Raw genomic sequence first — 24,262 nt, 5'->3', positions numbered from 1 at the left:
ACACTTCAAAATGTAAACAAACACACTGAAAACTAAAAACACACTGTACATGATTGTACAGTGTGACAGTCATTCTGCGACAGTGGCTCAGTGGTTAGAGCTTAGGTCCCCCAACCCGAAGGTTGGAGGATCGAGTTGTGCTCGGACCAACTCATTGTTGGTCCGAGCCATGTCATTGTGTCCTTAGGCATGACACTTCGCCCAAGTGGCGTGTGTGTGATGGTGCACATTACACATAATACACATTTGACCCACAATTAAGTCAATAGCAGAATAAACCACGCTTACTGATCAGGAACAGTCCATCAAAACATAAGGTCCCTCTGCTCATGAGATCTTCACTCGGTTCCAAAGTAACCCACAGCCCCCACCTTATTGGCCAACTTTGGTGTCAATCACAAGTTAACAAGTTTGTTTTGCACTGAGGTTTGACAGAACCAGAGCGCTCAAAGGTAAGTGATGCCCAAATTCACACTTCTGACTTCTCTGTAAAAATGGCTTTCCTGTCAGCACTGTGGTGATTACAGGTGTAAATGGTTTACATATTCAGAAAGATGAATGCCGTAGCTTTCATTTGATGTGTAGATTGTTTGTGTGGGTGACGCAGAAATACACGTAAATTGCGGGCGGGCCGTCAGAACGTCAAGTGGTTTTAAGGGCTAATCAAGGATGTGTCAGTGCTAAAGAACAGAGGCATGCAGTTTTTGTCTGTGGTTGTGTAAGTGTAGAAAATGGCAATAAAAGCATTCTTGGCTAACTTGGGCTCTTTAACCACGCATTTTAACACCTTTAAACTCTGTTAGTTTAGTAGCTTGTGGCACAGGGTTGCTGACCGCTACAGTTGTGTATATAAAAAAACTAATAAAATAAAACAAATAAAAAGACTAGTCATTTCACAAGGTTGGTACTAGTTTGAAACCAGAAATGTATACCGTTGTGTCCTTGGGCAAGACACTTCACTGCACTCGGCAATATAAATGAATGCACGTGCTAGTCTAAAATTGTGGTTATATTGTATAATAAATACAAGACAATATTGATGTCACAATACTAACATTTCAAACTCGATTGCGATACTAAGGGATAGGCTTGATACTCAATATCGATTCCGATACCACAATGATGATAAAAAACACTCTTTATACAGGGTTAGGGTTAGGATTAGGTTAATGTGATTTTCAACATGAAATTGTAGTACTTTGTTTTCTGTTCCTATCAGGCCTTATATCTGTAATCCCTCAGTGTCCAGTGGGTTCATAGTGGTCCATGGGCATATACAGTTTATACTTGTGAAAGATACAGCTCAAGATTATTCTAAAGCTATTCAGGAAAGGTTCATTTCTATCCTGGGACTTTTATTGTTAATACCTGCTCAAATGAGTCTATCTATCAAATCTAGTTTTGACACCAGTTTTAGTGTCTATTTTTTGATACTTTTGGCACAAAACTACTGCAGTTAGCTAAGAGTTTCACGTTACAAAACATGCATTGACTGAACTTCCCTCCCCAAAAATGACCCATCAATTTCAATTCCAACTAATCCACCTTGGCAAAATGCAACACCCCGACATGAGGAGACTGTGGCTGAGGTAAGTGCATGTCTAACTCATTTCACGAGTCCATTTTTCACAGCAGTAAAACCCCCTGACCTCCTCAGACCTTATCGTGTTTGTGCTTTTGAGCAAGGCCCTGTCAAACACCAAACTCAGATGGATCACCCACCGGAAACTACACACATTTTATGCTCCTTTCTGGTTTTGGCTTTCTGAGGGCTTTCGGTGGGTTTCAAAGTGGTGAACATTTTGCACAAATTCAATTCAGAACAAGTAATATTTTTGATTAGTCAAAGGTAGGGCTGCAGCGAGTTGACAGGGGAGATAAAGGGGTCTGTTGTCCCGCGCCTCAGGGTCTTAGGGTCCCAGAATTGGAACCTCTTCGCATTAATTTATGTTAGACTGGAGCCCATATAATGCTTCTTGCCCAGACCCGGAAATCTTTTTTTGATTAATGAAATTATTTTTTATTTATTTAAAGCCAGCCAGATATACAAGTTAACCATTTTTGAATACAAGCTTGTAGGTCCAAGACATAGTAATAACAAGACGTACAGATTCAAATAACACGGCAGAAGATATAACAGGACAGTTTGTAAACAAGACAAAAAGAAAAATAAACTATGACTATGTATGTGTGTATATATATATATATATATATATATATATATATATATATATATTTTATGAATAGCCTGTGTGTGTAGCTAAAGCATGTCGAAGTTGGAGGGAAGAGAAAGAGTGAGCAAGTGAGAGGGGTAAGCTCCAGTGAAAAAATGGTTATGAGTTATGAAGGTCTAGTCATCATGATTAGTCGATCAATCGTTGCAGCTCTAGTCAAAGGTACTCAAAATGGCACCTTAAAACAGGAAATGAATTACACTTATGATTAGTAGACACTCAGTAGGTAGGGTATTTGTCTACTGATTTGAAGGTTGGCAGTTCAGATCCTGCTCTCGACATAAACATCACTGGTGGAACAGTCACATCCACTGACCCACAGGTGGACGGTTCCATGATGTAAAGTGCATTGAGTGCCTTGAATGTGTTAAAAAAGCTATATAAACGTGACCATTTACCAATTACAAATATCTGACCTGTAGCTTTATATCAATGTTTAATTCTATAATTATTCCAGGCAAAGTAATGACATCTCAATGGAGACGAGCAGGTTTTTCTACCAGAAAACTTGCGCAGTGCACCTTTAAGCAGTTTAATTTCATTTAACCTGCAACAATGTTGTTTTTTGCACCAAAATGAGACAGAATTGCCTGTATAGTATTTGAGTTCTAGGGCCTCTACAATAATCTATTTTGTCACCTGTATTATCACCTCTCTACACTATTTGCATTTATTCTTGTAAATAAGTGAACTTACAGTAAGGCACACATATTAAACAGCTTGTGTAGTTCTCATGATGATATAAAATGAATGTAGATTTTGCCCTCGTGCTCCTATGGGGGCTGTGGACTGTTTTTCTGCTCTCTGTGTGGGAAGTACAGGTCAACACGTATCTAATAATGATGCACTAAACTGAGTGGGAGGATGGAGCTGCAGAAATGGATTTTAAAACAATATATTGACTTGAGCATTGCTAGTTTGCGCTTTAAAGATACTAAAATGTACTTTCCACACCAGCTTTAAGGGACAATACCATTTTTTCCCCTAGTAATTAAGGCAAAATTCTTCTTCCCCAGTACCGATATATTGTGTAAGCAGCTTGTGAAACAAGACCACTGTGTACTGTCTGCAGCGTTTTATTGTCAGAGAATCAGGAAGTAAGGCTGGTGTACTGCTAGTTGAAGCATTACTGTGTTGGCAAAACTCCGGTCTGGTCTCTGAAAGTGAAAGTTGTGAAATGTGCTTATAAACTCATTGTGGTGAATAATTAGGATGCTTAGAATGCATTGGGAAATGCTGAATGTTTAATCCTGCATATTTAGTCTGATTCCCTCTGCAGAGCTCAAAATGATCTGTGTCATTAAATGTTCCTCCTCCATGTTTTTGAAGTCCATACACTTTCACCAGAGGCATGTTCCATAGTATGGCATTATTTGCCTATGTCAGTATACTTTTAGTAGTGTACCTTTTTAACGTGCATAAATTAGATAAAAAAATATGTATCATATCATATATCATTTATTAATACTACTACCGGTAATCTCTTCTTCCATAGACACTCCATTGTTGGTGAGAAGCTGCAGTGACTCTGTCTTGGCTCCACCCGCCATCATGAGAGCCACAACCCCTCCAGATGATTACAGTGCGGGGACCCCTGAACCAGTAAGACTATTTTAAAGCAGATCTATTTTGAAAATGGACTTTTCACCATACTATAGTCATTTTCTTCTCATTGACCCTTTGAAGTTGCATTTGGAGTGATTTGTGCATGTTTGAGTGATGTTTTATCACTTACTGTCAAGACACCATTAACCTGTTTAATCCCCATTTTCACCTCCACTGGTACATTCCCACTGTACGCACTTTGTTCTCCAATTTTATTTTCTTAATGTGACGCTGAATCCTACTCGTATCACCGATTGTCATTTTGGTACAAATGAAAAAAAATCAGCTACTTTCTAACATAATCTGTCGCTATCCATTGGCGGTGCCAACTCTTTGTTGTGATTTACGCCAATGTCAGCTTCCATTGAAGTGGAATTGTTTCTTTTATTAACCCTAGAACACTTTCGCTATAAAAAGTTACACCATCACTTTTGCCGGGTAATTTTTACCCGATATAATATACCCAACAAAAAGTACTTGTCATAAAAAATAGATCAAACTATGACAACACTTGATAAATTAGAGTGGTTTTCTTTTATTTTCAACTGTGGTATGTGTAACAAAATGGAAAATAAAAACATAGGAAGATCCCACAAACATGCTCAAAAATTACTGAAAAATGTGGAATTTGAGAACAAAAAATTCCCCCCCCCCCAAAAAAAAAGATATAGGAAACTTGGTCTTTGGTCCACCCATTCCTGAGACATGTGAGACTTCCCTGGTGAAGGCACAGACTTCTTGGCATGCAAACAGCTACAGGAGAGAGGAACAAAAAATAGTATTTTTTCGGTGTGTAAAAATGACCACTTGATTAAAATATTGTTTTCACCATAAGAATTCACTTTGAAATCACCACTTTGTGATATATATTCATAACCACTGCACTAAATAAGGCTAGCATACACATTCCAAGAACATTCTTACTTACCTATTCCTTACATGCAGTCAGTACACGCAGGGTAGTAATGGCGTGGACACACCGGTCGACGGCAGACATGGCACCTCTGCCGTGTCTTCCTGTCTGAGCCTGCGGGGCAGTCAGCACACCTTGATTTGGTCCTCAAAAAATAATGTGAAGCACTTCTCAGGGGTATCAGCATTTGATGCTTCTGGTGTTGGTCCTGGTGCAAAAGCAGGCATAATATTTCATGCAGCTGTCCTGGTAGCTACCAGTGTCTGAGGCTGAGAACTCCACTGGAAACCAGAACTACTTTTGTAAGAGCTGTGTTCAAGTCTCACAATATTGGCCTCACCATCATTCTCATGGAAACGTCCTCTCCTCCTGTGACCAGCATCAGGTGTGGCAGGGAACGCATCAGACATGGCAGGGACCTCATCATGTGTGGCAGGGACCTCATAGTGTGTGGCAGGGACCTCATCATGCGTTGCAGGGGCCTCATCAGGTGTGGCAGATGAAGTAGCCTGAATGTTGTCACCCTTGACATGTGGCAGGATCGCTTGATTTTAAACACTAACACTATCACTGGGTGAAATCCACCCAAAACGTACATTACCCTCTTTCACTATTGCCGGGTGAAAATCACCCGAAAGCAAGCCTGTAGGAAAAAGTGGGCTTTGGGGTAGGGAAACACCCACACCTTCATAGATGTCAAAAACAATGGTGAAGCTACCCAGGGACTTGTGACACTCAGAAAAATGCAACATATTGAAAATCATGTAAATACATTTGCTCGGGTGAAAATCACCCGGCGATAGTGCTCTAGGGTTAAGTAGTTTTAGATTAATATTACAGTTTAAAATGTGTAAATTGTAACATAATGATCCATGGGTGTCATAGATTATTATAACTATAGAGCACACACAAGCACAAGTCTGATTTAACTAAACCTGCAGTTGTTTTAGAGGCTCCACAATGTCTGAAAAGGAAGGAAATGCCAAGTCCATAACACATGTTTCTAAAGTGCATTCTTGTCTTTGGTCTCATTTGAACCTGGAGGCTACACTTTGTAAGCCTTTCAAGAGCCATGCTTTTTGTCCAACCAGGCCACCGTACATTAGACTTTATTTACCCCGAGACTCAAAATACGCTGCAAAAATTATGAGGTAAAATTACTTGAATCACAACTAAACCGGGACTAAACCTGAATTTAAATCCGGGGTCTAAATCCGGGGTCTAAATCTGGGGTCTAAATCTGGGGTCTAAATCCGGGGTCTAAATCCGGGGTCTAAATCCGGGGTCCAATTCAGGATAAAGCTGGGAATAAACAAGTACTTAATCTGGACTAAATCAGAACTAAACCCATCACTGAACCAGAATTAAACCCCAAAACTCAAGATAAAACCATTACTAAACCAAGACTAATCTGGGACTAAACACAAGTATCTATATTTGATGCAGTTGAATTAGATTCCTCTCCTCAGCTATTTATTGCTTGTGAAAACACTGCAGAAAATTGATGAACTGTGTGTGTGTATATATAAATCACTAGAGCCACGCCCCTTTCCATTACTGCAGCCTAAATATTATAGATTTTCTGTAATGCATTCACATCACTGCACATTTTTCTCTGTCAGTCAATGTTCTTAAGCTGTTTAGCGCATTTAGACAAATGTATGTGATGTGTTTGGGCACCTGCTCACTGCAGTGTATGTCAAAGGTGAGACAAATGCTAATGTTTAATCAAAGGAAGCACTTATTTACTGTGACTACTACTACCATTGCTACCGCTACAATTACTAGCTAGTAGAGCTACTATACTGTATTGCATTTATTTACTGCTACTATCGTATCTTCTGCTTTTGTTGTTGATGGCTACCCTTACTAATAACCATAATAAGGATACTATTACTTTCTACTGCTACTATGATGCTTGTTGCTAAAGAGATATTATTACTTCCCTAACATGTTCCATACTATGGCATTAAAGAGGGGTTGTTATGTCAATTTTGTTAGCTCTTTCTACCATCTTATAATGGGGGTTCCTTCATTAAAAATATGCCTGAAGTGTTTTAGATGTCATCCATGCATGTTTGAGTTATATAGTGATCTCTCCCAGGCCCTATTTGAACCCTTCTTAGGGTTAGTTGTATTATTTTTGTCCAGTACTTTACCCACAGGCCTATGTCACCCATGCTCACACACAACACTGCTCCATAAGCATACAAAAGCATGACACAAAACTGTACACAGATACTTGACAAACCTGATGTTATGTGTCTCAGAGCTCTCAAAATGTCAAAAACAAAAGTAAAACTGATAAAACATGCTAGTACATTGTTTTTGGCAAATATAGCATTTTCAAAACAATGAAAGGGAACATGGTGATCTAAATAATAATAAGCAATTAAGATCCTTTAATGTTATCCAAGAAGGCTGTAACAGGTCAGATCTGTGAAGTGTGTTAATAGGTCTACATTTTTGTCAGTACAAAGTAATGAAATCACAGTGACCATAAAAGTTACACACTGCACTTTTCCTGCTGCTGCTGCTCCTACTCCTACTCCTACTACTACTACTACTACTACTACTACTACTATTACTTCGTCTAGTCCTCCTACCACTAGTTCTACTTCTCCTACTACTACTACTACTACTACTACTACTACTACTACTACTTTTGTCCTAGTATTGACTTCCCCTAAACTCTCTTTATCTTCCTCCTTCTTCACTGTCTCACTGTTCGAGCCTGAGTCCTCGTCCTGATAGACTTGTATTGATTAGTCCACTCTGCTGGTCCACTTCATGCCTTTACAACTCCCTTATCTCCTCTCCTTTTTCTTATCTTTCTTCTCTCTCCTCTCTCTTCCGCTCTCTCTCTCCCCTCTGTTGTTGTCTCTCTTTCTTTCTTTTGTCCTCTCCACTCCCATGTCACATCTTTCTTGTCTTCTCTCAACTGTCTCTCCCTCCCTCTTTTCTACCCTCTATGCAGCAGGGCTGAAGCAGGCCTAAAGCAGGGTTAAAGCAGGGCGCTAAACACCTCTCTTTCTTGTCTTCTCTCTCCCTTCCTCTTCTTTTCTACCATCACTCTTCTCCTTATATCCACTCACTTCCTTCTGTCCTTCTCCCCCATCTCCGCTCCATTCATAGCAGCATTATCCAATTTGGGATTCTTTTTTGGAACTCTATGTAGATTTAGCAAAAACATCACATTTTGATTTAATAGTGGAGCTGTCTTTGTTATAAAAAGACTTATGCTGTGTTTACAATATGCTTGAAACTCATTGATGCACAGCAAATTTTGACAAAAGTTCACATTTTTTAACTCTGGGCGTCAACACTTAAATACGCTGTGTGAACACTTGAAACACACAACGGAAATGTTGGACTGCCAAGACGCACGTCCTCCATAGACTCGAGATAGTCCTGATAACGATTCCTTTCATCCCCCTCTCACTCCATCTCTCCCTTTCTGCTCCTTCTCTTCTCTTCGTCCAATTGCCTCCTTGTTTCTTTCCTTTCTGTTCTCCTCCCTCTCCTTTTGCTTTTTCTCTCCTGTCTTGTATTCTCTCTCTTTTCCCTTTGCTCTTTCGCATCTTGTGTCCTCTCTCTCTCCTCCTTCCCCTCTTTGCCTCCTCTCTCTCCTCCCTCTCTCTGTCCTCCTGTCTTCTGTCTGGAGTATAGAGATCCAGATAAGGTCTAATTAAGTCTCGCACAGTGATATATCTGTGGTCTTCCCCTCTCATTGATTTTGCTTCCTGCTCCAGTGAAGGCCGAGGACACACTCTTTACTCTTCGTCTGTAGATTAACATGTAGTGTACTGCTCTGACAATGCGCTGAGTAGACACATATCAAAGATAAAGAAGACACTATAGGAAAGAATAGGGAGATAAAGCCATCAACCCTTATGCAAACTAGAAAAGCTCAAGATTTTAATGTTTCCCTGGGATTCAGAATTCTCACTCCAATATATTTATGAAGATGTCCTGGTCACCGGTGAATGACCATGCGTGTCCCTCATCTGAACTCGGGGACAATCTATACCAAAGAAATATGGCTTCTTACGAGAAAAAAGAAAGGACAAAAATATAAATTTTGTCCTCTTTTATACATTAGCACCAATAAAGTAGCATATGTATTTACCTTGTTTACATGTTTACATGTGCGTGTGGTCCAGAGACCATGGGGCGACAGGAGGCCTCCAGAAAAATAACCTTCCCACTAGTGCAAGAAGAAGACCCACAAAAAATGATTGTTCCATGTGTCATTTATTGAACGATACATTGGTATGATGAATATTGTGACATGCTTAGTTGTAGTGTTGTTTCATTTGTGCATTTCTGCTATTTTGTTCTTAATAATAATAATAATGATAATAATAATAATGATGCCTTACACTTGTAATGCGCCTCAAAGCACTACACTATAGTCATTATTCATTCATTTCCACACTTGGTGATGTAAGCTACTATTGTAGACACAGCTGCCCTGGGGCAGACTGACGGGAGCAAGCCTGCCAATCTGCGCCATCGGCCTCTCCGACCACCAATCATTCACGCACACACCACTTTCATACTAGGCAAGGACACAACCACAGAACTTGGTCCGAGCGGGACTTGATACTCTGACCAACAGGTTGGGGGACCAAAGCTGTAACCACTGAACCACTGCCGCGCCTTATAAGTTAAATACTGCACAACTACATTTAAATATAACTAATAAAAAAGAGTCATTTTTTAATATTAAAATTGTATAATGGGACATGGGGCAAAATATTGTACCAAAGTGCGAGAATTCATTCAACAATGCAAGGACCTTTTTTAGATGCATTTAATGTTGAGTTCAAATGAGTCGTTTGTTTGGTCCAAACCCGACAGCTGGAGCAGGTGAAACTTTTGCCTATTTGGTCAGAAATCCAAACTTTATTTGTGCAAATCGTGGGAAGCGCTTTGTGCATTTGTGGAGATGTCTTTGCATTTCTCTCAACTAAATTTAAAGAGGGGGCATTTCACTTGTATGGTGTATTCATTGTTAACACATAACATATTTATTTCACTATGATGCCTTTCATTGTTTTGAAAATGCTACATTTACCGAAAACAATAAATTTTTCAGGTTTTCACTTTTGTTCTTGGTGCTCTGAGTCAAAAATCACTCTCCCTTCACAGCGCTATCACATTACCATATTTTTCAGACTATATGTCACTTTATAATGAAGAAAAAAAAAACTATATAAGTCGCACTGCACTATAAGTCACAATTTGGGGGAAATTTATCTTACAAAATCTAAGACCAAGAACAAACATTTTAGCTTTAAAGGTACCGGTAAGTTATAATAATAATAATAAAATGGAGAACAACAGGCTAAATAGCAGTACAGCACACAACGTAACACATAGACAACGAACTGCCTGGTATGTTTATGTAAGATATTAACAGTTAATCAGATACGCTACACTAACGTAACATATGCTGGCTTGTCCACAAACATGAGAGACACGAGAGTTCTTTTCACTGACGTATACTGTGGTCTTACATCTTCATCACAGTTCACACCGTAGAACTAGCAAACACATCAAATATAACATAAGCTCTGACTCATATTACATATACACACAAAACTGCATGTGAACGCATGGAAAATAGACATACCACTTTGGTCTGCTAGTAAACAAACCAAACCGAAAACTTTATATTTTACTTTTCAATTGTTTCTTAAATAATGCTCTGTCAGGTAAGACTTTGCATTAGCATAAAAGGTTGTCCCAGAAAACAGGAAGTAGTTTTTGTGACCTTTAACTAAACTTATGATAAACTAAACAAATCTTTACAATATTGTTCCAAATGAAAAATTATCACCTTTATGGTCTTATAAATGAAGGGGAAATAAATATTAAATGTGTAAATGAAAATGAGTCAAGTAAATTTTCTTACAGGTATTACAAACACACCAGCGCCATCTAGTGGTCAAACAAGTGAACTGTAACATGTATAATCACCCGTTACATAACACATATGTAAACTCCTACACGAAGCATAGACATGTGTCTGGTATGTTTACTCTCGATCTCACTCCAAATCACTAAATCCATTTAATTCTTCATCCTCAGTGTCGCTTCTGAGCAACTCCAGTTGTCAGTGTGATAATAACAAAGATGTGAAATTATATATTTTAATAATTTCACATATAAGTTACATCTGAGTATAAATCGCACCTCCGGCCAAACTATGAAAAAAAGTATGACTTGTAGTTCACAAAATATGATAATTGGCATGCATTCAGCTAATGAATCTACTGCAAATCGCATCAGGTTTTTGAAGCTGTATTGTTTTGTATCATCTTTTTGTATATTTAAGGACTTACTAACAGTAAGGAGGATTCAAATAAAGGCCATGAGAGATCAGGCATGTTTTTGATGAGGCAACAGAGTTATAACAAGGTAGAAAGCTCTAGAAAGTCAATTTTGCACAGTACCTCCTCGTTAATCAAGGTTTGATTGGTCGAAGCGTCTAAACAACCTGAAAAATTTGTAGTGAGTAAAAAAGCTTACTTATTAGTCTGGCTTCTGCAGGTTGTCTGTACATTGTTGTGTTTATACGAAGAGTTAAAGTTTCTCAGCATTAAGTATTTTTTTGTTGACCTGAAATATAGAGTAACTACTAAATTACAAATTTTTTGTAGTATTTGACATATTGTTTACAATCACAATATTTATCAAAAGTAATATAATATAAGGTAATATTTATTTTGTATCTAAACAATAGCTTGCAGAATCTCTCTGGTCTAGCCTTTTAAAACATCAATAATTCAAATGTATGTAGTCATGTGTTAGTGCTGTGGTGACATAACATGAGATAACAGGAACAAAACAAGTGATCTGACTGGTGGAGACTGAAAGGAGAGCAAAGCCTCCAAGCTGCTGTTTTTGTCTGGTGAACAAAAGAATTGGATCACCCTGGTATTAAGGCAAGATGTACGTTGAGTAATCCAGGACTGAAGCAGAACTGAACCATGGCTGAACCAGAACTAGACTAAACCAGGGCTAAACCAGGGCTAAACCAGGGCTAAAGCAGGGCTAAACCAGGGCTAAACCAGGGCTAAAGCAGGGCTAAACCAGGGCTAAACCAGGGCTAAACCAGGGCTAAACCAGGGCTAAACCAGGGCTAAACTAGCTCCAGGCAAGACAAAGAAGAGAGGGGGAAGGACAGCAAGATGTACGTTGAGTAATCCTGGACTGAACCAGGGCTAAACCAGGGCTAAACCAGGGCTAAACCAGGGCTAAACCAGGGCTAAACCAGGGCTAAACCAGGGCTAAACCAGGGCTAAACCAAGGCTAAACCAGGGCTAAACCAGGGCTAAACCAGAATTAAACTGGGGCTAAACCAGGGCTGAAAAAGGACTAGACTAAACCAGGGCTAAACCAGGGCTAAACCAGGGCTAAACCAGGGCTAAACCAGGGCTAAACCAGGGCTAAACCAGGGCTAAACCAGGGCTAAACCAGCTCCAGGCAAGACAAAGAAGAGAGGGGGATGGACAGCAAGATGTACATTTAGTAATCCAGGACTGAACCAGGACTGAACCAGGACTGAACCAGGACTGAACCAGGGCTAAACCAGGGCTAAACCAGGACTGAACCAGGGCTAAACCAGGGCTAAACCAGGGCTAAACCAGGGCTAAACCAGGGCTAAACCAGGGCTAAACCAGGGCTAAACCAGGGCTAAACCAGGGCTAAACCAGGGCTAAACCAGGGCTAAACCAGAATTAAACTGGGGCTAAACCAGGTCTGAAAAAGGACTAGACTAAACCAGGGCTAAACCAGCGCTGAAACAGGACTAGACTAAACCAGGACTAAACCAGGACTAAACCAGGGCTGAACCAGAGCTGAACCAGAGCTGAACCAGGGCTGAACCAGGACTAAACCAGGACTAAACCAGGACTAAACCAGGACTAAACCAGGACTAAACCAGGACTAAACCAGGGCTGAACCAGGGCTGAACCAGAGCTGAACCAGGGCTAAACTAGGACTAAACCAGGACTAAACCTTGCTTCTGCCAACAGTACTTTAGGCTGTATATGTACATGTTAGCATGTTTGGGTGTCGCCAGTGCTATAATGCACAATAAGAGAATACTAGTGCTATACAAGGGCTATACAAAGACTATTGCAGAACCAAAAGAAATACTGAATCAGAACTAAACCAGGACTAAAAGAAGATCAAAATTAGCACAAAATTAGGTGACTTACTGGTATTAAGTCAATAAATGTGTTGTCTTTTTTCATTTAAATTCTGATAACAAATACTGGTTTTATTTTTGCTACCTGTCACGTTTCCATCCCTATAGGAGATATATGGTAGAGTCTTTTGAGCATTGCTAATGCTATGATGCACAATAACAAAAGACCCAGCCAGACTGCTAACACACACGCCACCCCCCGCAAGTGCACTCATTCTGGGGTAATCTCACACAAAATTGGGTCACCACTATTCCTCCATAGTCCTTAAAAACATAGCATTTTTGGTTGGCTCTTTCTGTCTACTGGTATTGACTTCCTGCTAGCGGTTAATACATGCTAATTTAAGTGGGTTTTGTTGATTGAAGTGCGCTTGCATCCCTTGGGAATAAAGGAGATCTTTTTTTTTTTTTCCAAAGACGCTGGCTAGCTGGTGGGCGGTAACGCGAGAGCTATTAGCAACACAATAAGAGTGACAAGCTAGAAGCACACTAATTGGACTGTATTGTCGTAAGTGATTTGAGAGCTAGCTTGCCAAAATATAGCCTTGTTGTAGCATTTAGCATTTTTCTTTTGCAATTTGCTAGCGTATTTCTTTGAAATCATAGCCACGGGGTTGTTGGTTTTTTGATGGCTTAAAATAGAAGACCAGAGAGGGGGAGGAGTAAGAGGGAGAGGGTAGACTGATGCAAGGCGACACATTGCAGGTTGAAAACATTAGATGCTAGTAGCAGTAATACTAGAATCATAATTTAGCTAGCTTTCTCTTAGCAACAATTTGGCTAAAGGTGATGTAATGCTAAGTTCACAATTTTAATTGGTTGAGCTAAATCTCCTAAATTGAACTTGGCGTTTTGTTTTTTTTTCCTCAGGAGATCAACAATGTGCTGAAGGGAGCGTTGGAGAGACTACGCGTGGAAGAGCAACAGTTCAGAATGAGTCCGGTAAACCAAAAGTAAGTTTGTTAGTTCATTGTATTTATGTCAACAGATCAAGTTATAGGCTATTCACAATATTCAAAGCAAGAAGGAAGCAACTTGAAAACACCTAGCGCATTTAATACAACTTTTTGTTATAGGCTTTATTAGTTTCACAATAAATTTGTGCAAAATTTTTTATTAATTAATCTTCAGGGATGAAGATCGAACAGGTGATGACACCAGGCCAAGTTACATTTCATGTAGAGGCGATTATTCAATGTATTTTTTTTTTTGTAGCATAAACAGCTGTAATTGTATAAATGCAAATGCAAATTGCATACATTTAATGTATGCAATTTGCAAAACAGTATTAGCACACAGACGTGCACAGGGCAGACTCCCCACCCTCACCAGAAAAGTTATAGTGCACCTTCAAAAGCTTAACATTGAGTAGGACTAAATGACAGCATCTTAAATATTCTAATCATACCCTAAGTTTAAGCATTTGACAAAAATCAACTGAATATTGGACAGAGTTTAAAAGTGTTTAACTGCTGATTTTAGAACAGGAGTGGACAAACTTTTTGATATACAGGCCACAATGGGTTCTAAAATTTGAGAGAGGGGCTGGGCCAGGAGATATATATATATATATATATATATATTACATTAGATATTTGGCCTGTAACATGTAGCAAAGCATGAATATGAAAGGCTCATTGTACAAATTGTTTTCCAAATGTATTAAATTAATTTATTCAATTTCAGTTAAATAAACACAGCAGAAAAAACTTTGAACAAGGTTTACCCTTTGTTGTAACATCTGGGGGGAACAAAGATTCAGACTCCGGTAAAAAGTTTGAACAAAGTTTATTTATAGGCACGGAAATGTAAATGAAGGTGGACAGAGCAGACAGTTGAGAGCGGTGTCCTATGCAGTAGGTCTTTGAGCAGGTTGTGGGTCGCGGGGTCAGAGGCTGGGGTGTTCGTACCAGTTGAGGAGAGCTGGGTTGGAGGCGGAGGTGCAGGTGAGCTTTCAAGGAGCGGGATCTGGCGAAGAATGAAAAATAAACGGCTGAGTATTGAGATCATAAACGCAAAAAACTAGACCGAGCCAAGCAGAACAGTACCACAGTGGATACACGGGCGCTGAGTGTCGGATCCTCAGTCCTTTTGTCCACTCAGGTGCAGCTTGATTGATGATGAGTTGCAGGTGTGTGTGGGAGGAACCAGAATCTCCGCCCAGCTCCAGGCAAGACACCGAAGAGAGGGGGAAGGACAGCACAAAAACACAGGGCAGACTGGGATATTGACACCCTTACCTATTTTAATATAATTTTGTCACGTTTGGCGGGTTGGCTTAATAAGCCTAAAGGGCTGGTGTGTGGCCCCCGGGCCGTAGTTTGCCCATGTCTGTGTTAGAACGTTACATTCATATTTATACCTTCCCATACAATAGATTCTCATTTTTCATTCATTTTCAATAAAGTAGATGACAAATATAGCATGAGCTGTCTATGCATTAAGCAGATATGAGAAGTGTAAATGTTTATAAAAACTGAAGCTGATTGAATGCTACTGTAATGATGTCATCAGGTGGACACAGCGTAGTACATCAATAATACACTAAAAATCACTATTTTTCATGTCAGTGTCATATCAGCACTGATAGCTATCGCCATCACCTTGGTAACCACACACCTGCCTCAAATACAGTAATGTGATGCTCATAATAAACCATAATCTATTGACATTTAAAGTTATTAATCCCTGCATTAACAAACAGTCCCATTCTAGAGTGTGACAGATGGTAGCTTCCATTGACTAACATTATAACAGCGCTGTGTATTTCAATAGGACCACACAAACAGATGGTACTGCAGGAAGCAAATGAGCCTTTATTTATATTTCAAAGACTGGGAGATATTTGGAGCTTAAATTGGGTTTTACATATTAAATGAAAACTTGTAGTGAGCTCTCCATTTAGTAAAATATATTTAAAAATTTAATTATTTAAGTTATTGATAAATGACAAAGTCCAAAGATTTTTTGCACAAATCTTGATCAAAATCACTGCATTTGAAGCTTGATTAGTTCTCAAAATCTGTGTGAAATACTTTTGCTATTTACTCTTTAAATACATATTTAAACTGGTACTTTAGAAGTTTTACTTAATTAGAGTTTTTCATTTGATACTTTTTTTGCTCCAGCATCTGTACTTTTACTTAAGTAATCAAATTGTGTACTTCTTGTGTACTGGTTCTACCATAGAAGTTTATTTACATCAGTAGAGGAGCCAACCCATCCATTCCAGACTGGTGCAGTCCAATCTGTGCTTCTGTTGTTGTATTACACCTCGGATAACACAGGCCTAGACAACAAGGACTGAGCTGGCAGTGCACCCTCAGCGCAGCACAGAAATGCAACTTCTGTAACACTATAGATCAGGGGCGCCAAGACGCTTTTCCTTAGTGGAGTGAAATGAATATGTATTAGTGTGCCTAGGGCCAGTCTTAATTATGAGCTACATTAAGTAAGATTATCTACAAAAATATTTATGGTTAATTTTTTTTTTTTATGTGTTTTTAGGGTAACAGATTTGATCTTTGCAACTATAGAAAGTGTTTTTTAGTGTAAACAACCCCCACTTTGAACACCCCTGCTATAGATTATTCTTGACAATGTGCTTGTAAAGTTGTAAAAAGTTCAAATATGTTTTATGAATGGGTAGCGAAATTGTTGTACAAGTGTTTTGGCAACTGTATTTGAGAACATCTAATAAGTCTTCTGTATTAAAGCTGCCATCTGGACCTTTATTTGAGTTTTTGTTACTGGTGGATGTCAGATGTGAAACCTCACAGTAAGAATGGGTGCTTTTCAAGGTATTTTTGAGCAATAAAAACACCTGTTATATAAATTATGGAAGAAAGTGCACCTTTAAGAAACTCAAGTAAATTACTGAAACATCCACCTTGATCATCATTATTATTATTTTTTTTAATTAATTGATTTTTTTTAAGCATTATATTATCACTGCACGTTTCAGTTGGACTATGTGACCAGATGGACACTCCAGGAAGCAAATATGACATTTATTTAATATTTTTTCATGTTTTGGTCTTGAGTTTTAGGACTGCAGTATCGTAGCAGTGTCACCATCTGCCCCATTGCTTCCACAGGCCCCCTCCCTCTTCATGTTTGTGTATCTCAGTGGGATGTGAAAATGGGAACTATTCTACATATTGGCATGCTGCGTGCTTAACAAGGCGAGGGTGACTTTTAATGAGGCTGTTTGCGATGCCATTTATTTGTTTATTTATTTAAATCTGACAAAATTTACACATCAGAAACATCTTTTTGTCCTCATGTATTAGTTAATTACATATGCACCAGTCAAGCATAACTTTACGACTACTGACAGGTGAGATTATAACACAGAATTCTCTTTATCTCTCTAGGTTTAGACTTGGGTTAGACCTGGTTTAGTCCTGGAATCCTGGTTTAGTCCTGAATCCTGGTTTAAGCCTGGTTTAAGCCTGGTTTAGTCCTGGTTTAGTCCTGGTTTAGTCTTGGTTTAGTCTTGGTTTAGTCTTGGTTCATCCTGGTTTAGTCCGGAGTACTAGTTTAGTCTTGGTTTAGTCCTAGTTTAGTCCTGGTTTACAGTGTTTCCACGTTTATTGCGGTGGTTACGTTTCAAAAATAACCCGCGATGAATGAAATCCGTGACATAGAAAACTTTACGTTTTACAGTTATATATATTTTAAGGCTGTCTCCACACAATTCATACACATTTATTAGACAGGCATTAACATTTTCTCACATTTCTCTCTTGTTTAAACACTCTCAAAGTTCAAACCTTCGCATATTAAAAAATAATAATAATAAGCACAGTATTATAGAACAAAATCATATACTATACTGTATACATATAAGTGACAGCTTTTAGAAATACTGTAACAAATTTAATTTTAATGATCAACCTACAAGGTTGGACACATCAGAAAGTATCAATAGTGACTGAGGTGTGTTTCACAGTTCCTCTGACCATGCCTCTTCGTCCTGGCACCACTCTGCTGTAGTCTCTCATAAGGTTCTTTTTCCTGCATTCACTAATCCACAAAGCTAAAGCAGACTCCATCCGTACGATGGTTACAACCCTTTTTGCATCCTTGTTAAAGCTTATTGCTGCTGTCGTCCTTATGTGATTTTCTTCCTTCTCTATGTGGAGTTCACATGCAGATCTCTTGTGGCCACTCTGCGTTTCTGCGGCGCATTTTCAAGCATCAGAGCAACGCAAATCTGGTGTTGATGTGATGCTTCTTGAGTGTTCAAGTGTCCAAAAGCTGAAAAAGCTGAACTTTTTGGCGTCAACCAGACACTACACTCCAGTGACAAAGCAACGTCATTATCAAGAACAAGTAGAAAGATTTCAGCCACAAACTAGCTGCAACTTAATTATGCTGGGCGCGCCGGATAGCATAAAGGCAAGTCACAGACACGCCTCCACAGAGCTGATCGCCTCCGTTGATGGGTTTTATGTAATAAATACATTAAAGTCCATGATATAGTGAGGGACCACTGTATTCCTAGTTTAGTCCTGGTTTATTCCTAGTTTAGTCCTGTTTTACTCCTGGTTCAATACCTTGTTTAATCCCTGGTTTAGGCCTAGGTTAGAGCTGGTTTAGTCCTGTTTATAGCGGGGTCGCTTCTCCACAGATCCTGTAACTTGGCCTGATGGCTTCACCTTCATCCACTACTGCAGGCAAAGCAAAAACATCTCCATGGAAACAAGCAGGTCGTCTACCTTCCATCCATCCATCCAAAAAAATGTAAAAATATCCAGTTTTCTTGTACATTTACTAACATTTAAATCAGACATATCATGCTTGTGTCTCTATAGTTATAATCTCTGACACCTGTGGATCATTATTTTATAATTAGCACATTTTAAATCACAATATTCATCTAAAACGACTTCATAAAAGAAACAAGTCCACAGTTAGAAAACTGTGGTGCCCGATGGGAACTGACGTCGCCGTAAACGTCACCACAACAAAGCGCCCCTATGGATAGCTGTACATCACACTAGAAAGCAATGGATTTTTTTATTTGTACCAAAATGACTACACAATCATACCAAATTGCACATGTCTCACCAAGTTAAGAAAATAAAACTGGGGAAGGAAGTGTGTACATCACAGTGGGCGTTGTACTGGTGGAGGTGGAAGCGGAAGCGGGGATAGATCGGAGAAAAAAATGTTGTCTTGAATACAGGAGAATAACGATTACTCAAACATGCATGAATCACTCTAAATACAATTTTGAGATGGGAAATGAGACGGGAAAGAACTGTAATATGGTTAAAACCTCTGAAAAGTTGATTTTGCAGAATAGGCATGCTTTAAATGTGGATATATTTTCTATCTCACCCTCAGTGACTTTGCTTGTCTTTGCCCTTTGCTTGTTTACCATTAGCCAAAGTTAATTTGGCATTTTTATTCCTGCGTGCTGAAACCTTGCCACTGTAATTTAACGGTAATGGATGTAAATGCAATGTGCGCTTGTGTATTTGAATTCAATTTGTAGCATGTGAAGGATGTGAGTCTGTGAGGAGGCAGGAGACGTAATAATAGCAATGCAAATATGTGTTTAAACCAGGACTAAACCAAGACCACGCTTGGGCCTATGGAGGTTAATGAGAGAGAAAGGACATTGGTAGAAAATAAGGCCCAGTAATGATGCGAGATAGGACTCACCTTGGACTCACGAACCAAAAGACATTTAACATTAAGAAGAATTGGCTTAGGTTCAGGGTGATGTAGACGCTGCTGTGGGTAGTACTCAGTTACATTTACTTAAACTTAAAAAAAAACAAACTTCAGAGTAGTTTCAGGCATGATACTTTACTGCTACTTAAGTAGTAGTCTACCAATCTAGCTTTTTCAGTTTTGATATTCATACTTTGGCTTTTGGTATCTGCTGATGCTCAATATTAACCAATACCATTGTGAGGACTGAAAAAGGCTTTTTTTCCCCCATCAATACCCAGTTAAATTACTGCAGAATTGATCCAATTGTGTTATTTATCCAGCAGATTGCAGCTTTGTATAAGTACAACTTCAAACATTATGAGACTTTCTAGGCCAACATCAGCCTGTAAATAGCCTTATTACGTATCTGTAATCCCTCAGTCGTCCAGGTCTGAACCATCGTAAAAGCCAAAAATGTAATGGATAAGCAGTGAAACGTCTTCACTCCTACAACTTTTTGTCCAGTTGACAGATTTAACTTTAGCATTACTACATCCAATTAAAGGCCCAACCATGATTTCGGCTGAACTGATATAGTGGAAACGATACCTGATCCAGCAAATTTTTCTGTGTTGGCACCGATATTCGATAGCAGTATCGGTATTGGTGTATCCCTATATATTATACAGTGTAACAGTACTCTTAAGTAAAGGTTTTGGTTCATGTTGACAATATGAAATAATTTTACCTAAGGTCACCTGAGTCATATTTAGGATAGTTCACACCTTAGGGTAGTTCAATGAACTAATAATAGATTCTCCTTACTGTAAATAATTCAGATGTGTTGGTTTCACTGTAGTTGACTTAAACTAGGACTTGACCAGGGACTGAAACAGGGACTAAAGCAGGGACTAAAGCAGGGACTGAAGCAGGGACTGAAGCAGGGACTGAAGCAGGGACTGAAGCAGGGACTAAAGCAGGGACTAAAGCAGGGACTAAAGCTGCAAGCATATTTCCCGTATACATTGCCATTTCGTGAATCTCTATTTGTTCTGTTGTGTCTTGTCTAGTCCAGTCTTTTTTCTCCTTCTCATTTGAACCTCCAATATCAAAAGATTTCTTTGTGTTTTCCTAGCTCTTGTTTATGCTCACTTTTAAGAGCAGAGGATTATGAGAGCAGCCACTATGCCCTCCTCTTCTTTGTTCTTTTGTAGTACATCACTGTTTGATATGAGTTTTGATAAAGGTGAAGTAGCCACCTGCGCCTCTCCTCTCTGCAGACCTGAGCCTTACCTAGACCTGGTGATTTCAGTTTATATCGGGGCAGCCACTTGAAAAATGTGAATCAAGATATCTGTGTAGACCCTCAGTTGTCCAGGTCAGATCCATAGCAAGGAGGAGCAACATGTGGAGAAAGCCCTCTCTGCTTGTGGATATCCTAAATGGGCCTTCAATAGATCTAAGAGCTAAAAAACAGGACAACAGGGAATCTGAACCTAGAAGGAGAGGTGTTACCATCCCTTACACTGTGGGTGTGTCTGAAAAACTTCAGAGAATCTTCAGATTACTGTCTTTTTCAAACCCACAAACACTTTAAGGCAAAAATTGGTTCACCCTAAGGACAAAACTGCGAGCCATAAACAAAGTAATGTAGCCTACTCCATTCAGTGTAGTGAAGAGTGCAGTGAGCGTTACATTGGAGAAACTAAACAGCTGCTCCATAAGAGGATGTACCAACACTGGCAGGAGAGTTCCTCTGGAACCCAGTCCGCCGTCTTAAAGGCACTAACCACTCCTTTGAAGATAGTGAAGTTCAGATCTTAGCCTGAGAAAAAAAATGGTTTGAGAGAGGAGTTAAAGAAGCTATTTTTGTTAGGAAAGAGAATCCTTCCTTAAACAGAAATGCAGGCCTGAGACATCACCTCTCCCCCATCTACAACTCCATCCTCAAACCCAGAACAATGAGAACAATAGCAGGGTTGTTAAGAGCTGAATAGGGTAGTTTCAGCTGAAACTGGAGACAATAGCTGTTTACAGTTTCAGTGTAGTTAGCCCCTCCCCTCAGATAGATTTAAAGGCAGTGGCCACCAGCATTCTGACCATAACTGAAGAAGTGGCTTGGATGAGCAGCGAAACGTCTTCACTCCTACAAGATTTGTCCAGTTGACAGATTTAACTTCGTTGTTTGCTATAACAGTCTAAGATATTGGGTTTAAATCAGAGAGAGAGAGGGTGCTATGCGAAAGTAAAATAACCCGGGACCAAACCCAGGACTATAGGACTAAATCAGGATAAAACTAGTACTTGACTAGTACTAAACTAGGATTAATTCCAGGGACTAAATCTGGGAAAAATAGTACTTAACTAGGAATAAACCCAGGGACTAAATCGGGGAATTAACTTCCACTAAACCAGGACCAAACAAAACTAGTTCTTGACTCGGACTAAAGGAAAAAAACAGTGACTAAATCATGACATCTATTAAGATGGTGTTTGTATATCAGATAGAGAAGGGCTGTGTGAAACTAAATATTTATGTTGGAAAAACATGTTTTACTATAGTCTGGAAAAGATACTGTCAGTAATATGGCATCTATATTGCTCTTTTTCTTTCAGTTATAGGTTTAGTCTGATATAGATTTTTTTAATGAGCTGATACCCATATCTAAAATTTGTCTTTCTTTTCTTAAAAACAGTACAGTATTAGTAGTAATAGTAGTAGTATTTGATATTTTCTGTGTGTTTTTCAGACCTCTGACGAAGACTGTGGAGTTCCCAGGAAACCGTGGACCTTTGGGGATTCATGTGGTCCCATACTGCTCCTCTCTTAGCGGACGGTAACTCAAAAAACATTTTACATCAACAAAACTTACTCATATAAAAAAATAAATAAACCAGGCTAAAAGCAGGTCTAAACTAGGATTAAACCAGGGCTAAACTCATCTCTCAATATTATGTATTATTTTTAGGACTCTGGGTCTGCACATCAGAGGAATTGAGGCAACGAGCCGCTCAAAGAAAGAAAATCTGTTCCAAGAAGATGAATGTATCGTTCAGATCAATGACACCTCCCTCCTGGACAAAACCTTCGCTCAGTGAGTACTCTTTTTTAACTCCTTATATGTAGAATAACATTTAAAGCCTTTGGCAGAAAAAAACAAAAAACATTTCCTGTAATATGAAAAATGTCCAAAAAATGCCCCTAAAATGTATAATTTGATAATGCCGATAATATTTTAAAGCCACAGTATGTAACATTTTAGCCTAAAATAGACAAAAAAGTGTGTCTATTACACTGGCAAGCATGCATCCTTATTGTGAGTGGGCTTGCATCTCCACAAACCTGACTCTGTTCCTTTGGCTATAATATGTCACAATATTCTGTCTCCAAGGAGAATCTTCCAAAGCATGGTTTCAACTTTCTGTTTCCGTAGAATCATGCAGGTGACATGCCACCTCCAGAAGTTACATACATACTTTAAGAAAGGGCCTAAGTTTGTGAAAAGAACGCTTTGAGTGAATTTTTACTCAGAGGTTGGTGGAATTTAGCTTTAACTAGCTCATAAATTTTCTGTGCCATGTGTTAGTATCAAAATCGAGTTAGAAATATTTGTATTGTGACAACACTACTAAGGAATAGACTTGATACTCAATACCAACTCCAATACCACAATGCTGATTAAAAAAAAATCCATTAGACAGTAGAATGTGATTTTCAACATTAAAGTAGTAGGTAGTAGTAGGTAGTACTTTCATATTCCCATGTGGCCTTATATCTGTGTAATCCCTCAGTGGTCCAGGTAGTTTCCATAGTGGTCCATGGGTGTATCCTAGTCTGCGTGGTCTAATACTTATTCTGATACAGCTCAAGATAATTCTAAAGCTGTTCAGGAAAGGTTTATTTCTGTCTGCGAATGTGACCTTTTTAGTATTGATACCTGCTCAAATGAGTATCTAGATTCAATAATCGTTTTAGTATCAATTAGTAACAGACTTTTGATACTTTTGACAACCCTAATGTGGAAGTTGCCTTTGTGATGTATTGACTCATTTAAATGCAATTATTTTAAAACTACGCTGTGACTCAATTAGAGCTAAACCAACACAAATAAATATAAATAGAAAAGTCCTGATTTTATTTCTTTTCTTTGTGGCTCCTATCTGATGGAGGGACTTACTGCGGGCCTATTTAACACTTAATACACTACTATCAGAGGTGCATCTTCCCACAGACAAAACAATAGGATGTGGTTAAATGGATCTTATAGGAGAGGATAAAGGATGGTTTGTAAATTCAGGAGAGGTGGAGATAGTGGGACAAAAGCTGTACTGAGGAGGTGAGGCGGAACTTAGAGATTTAAAAGATAAATGATTGACAGCTGCTTCACCACAATAGAAAAGGCACTACTGCATTTCTACATTGTTCTTTGATGGGTTTATAAGTGCTGGTTGATAGACTACTTTTGTCAATCTTTGTCTTGAAAAGGGATTTAATTTTGACAATATTTTGAAAAGTTACAATGCTTATTAAAATTCCCTATCCTTTATTTTTAGAACTTTAGGTTACTCTCGTAACCCCTGTTCTCTAATGGGATCCGCCCCCTCCTGTATTTACAGAAC

At 38.9% G+C, this 24,262-nt stretch overlaps 1 protein-coding gene across 1 annotated transcript in view; it reads left to right on the top strand.

Moving 5' to 3' along the window:
- The window catches only part of LOC117381323 (partitioning defective 3 homolog B-like), a 235,094-nt gene that overhangs the window by 40,536 nt on the left and 170,296 nt on the right, over positions 1–24,262 (top strand). The window contains exons 4-7 of the mRNA XM_033978278.2: positions 3,730–3,836; positions 13,844–13,926; positions 22,393–22,479; positions 22,612–22,737. Of these exons, the coding sequence (XP_033834169.2) occupies positions 3,730–3,836; positions 13,844–13,926; positions 22,393–22,479; positions 22,612–22,737 (403 nt within the window). The remainder of the gene's footprint in view (positions 1–3,729; positions 3,837–13,843; positions 13,927–22,392; positions 22,480–22,611; positions 22,738–24,262) is intronic.

The sequence above is a fragment of the Periophthalmus magnuspinnatus genome, chromosome 2 (assembly GCF_009829125.3).
Source record: "Periophthalmus magnuspinnatus isolate fPerMag1 chromosome 2, fPerMag1.2.pri, whole genome shotgun sequence".
NCBI lineage: Eukaryota > Metazoa > Chordata > Actinopteri > Gobiiformes > Gobiidae > Periophthalmus > Periophthalmus magnuspinnatus.
This window is presented reverse-complemented; position numbering and strand designations above follow the sequence as displayed.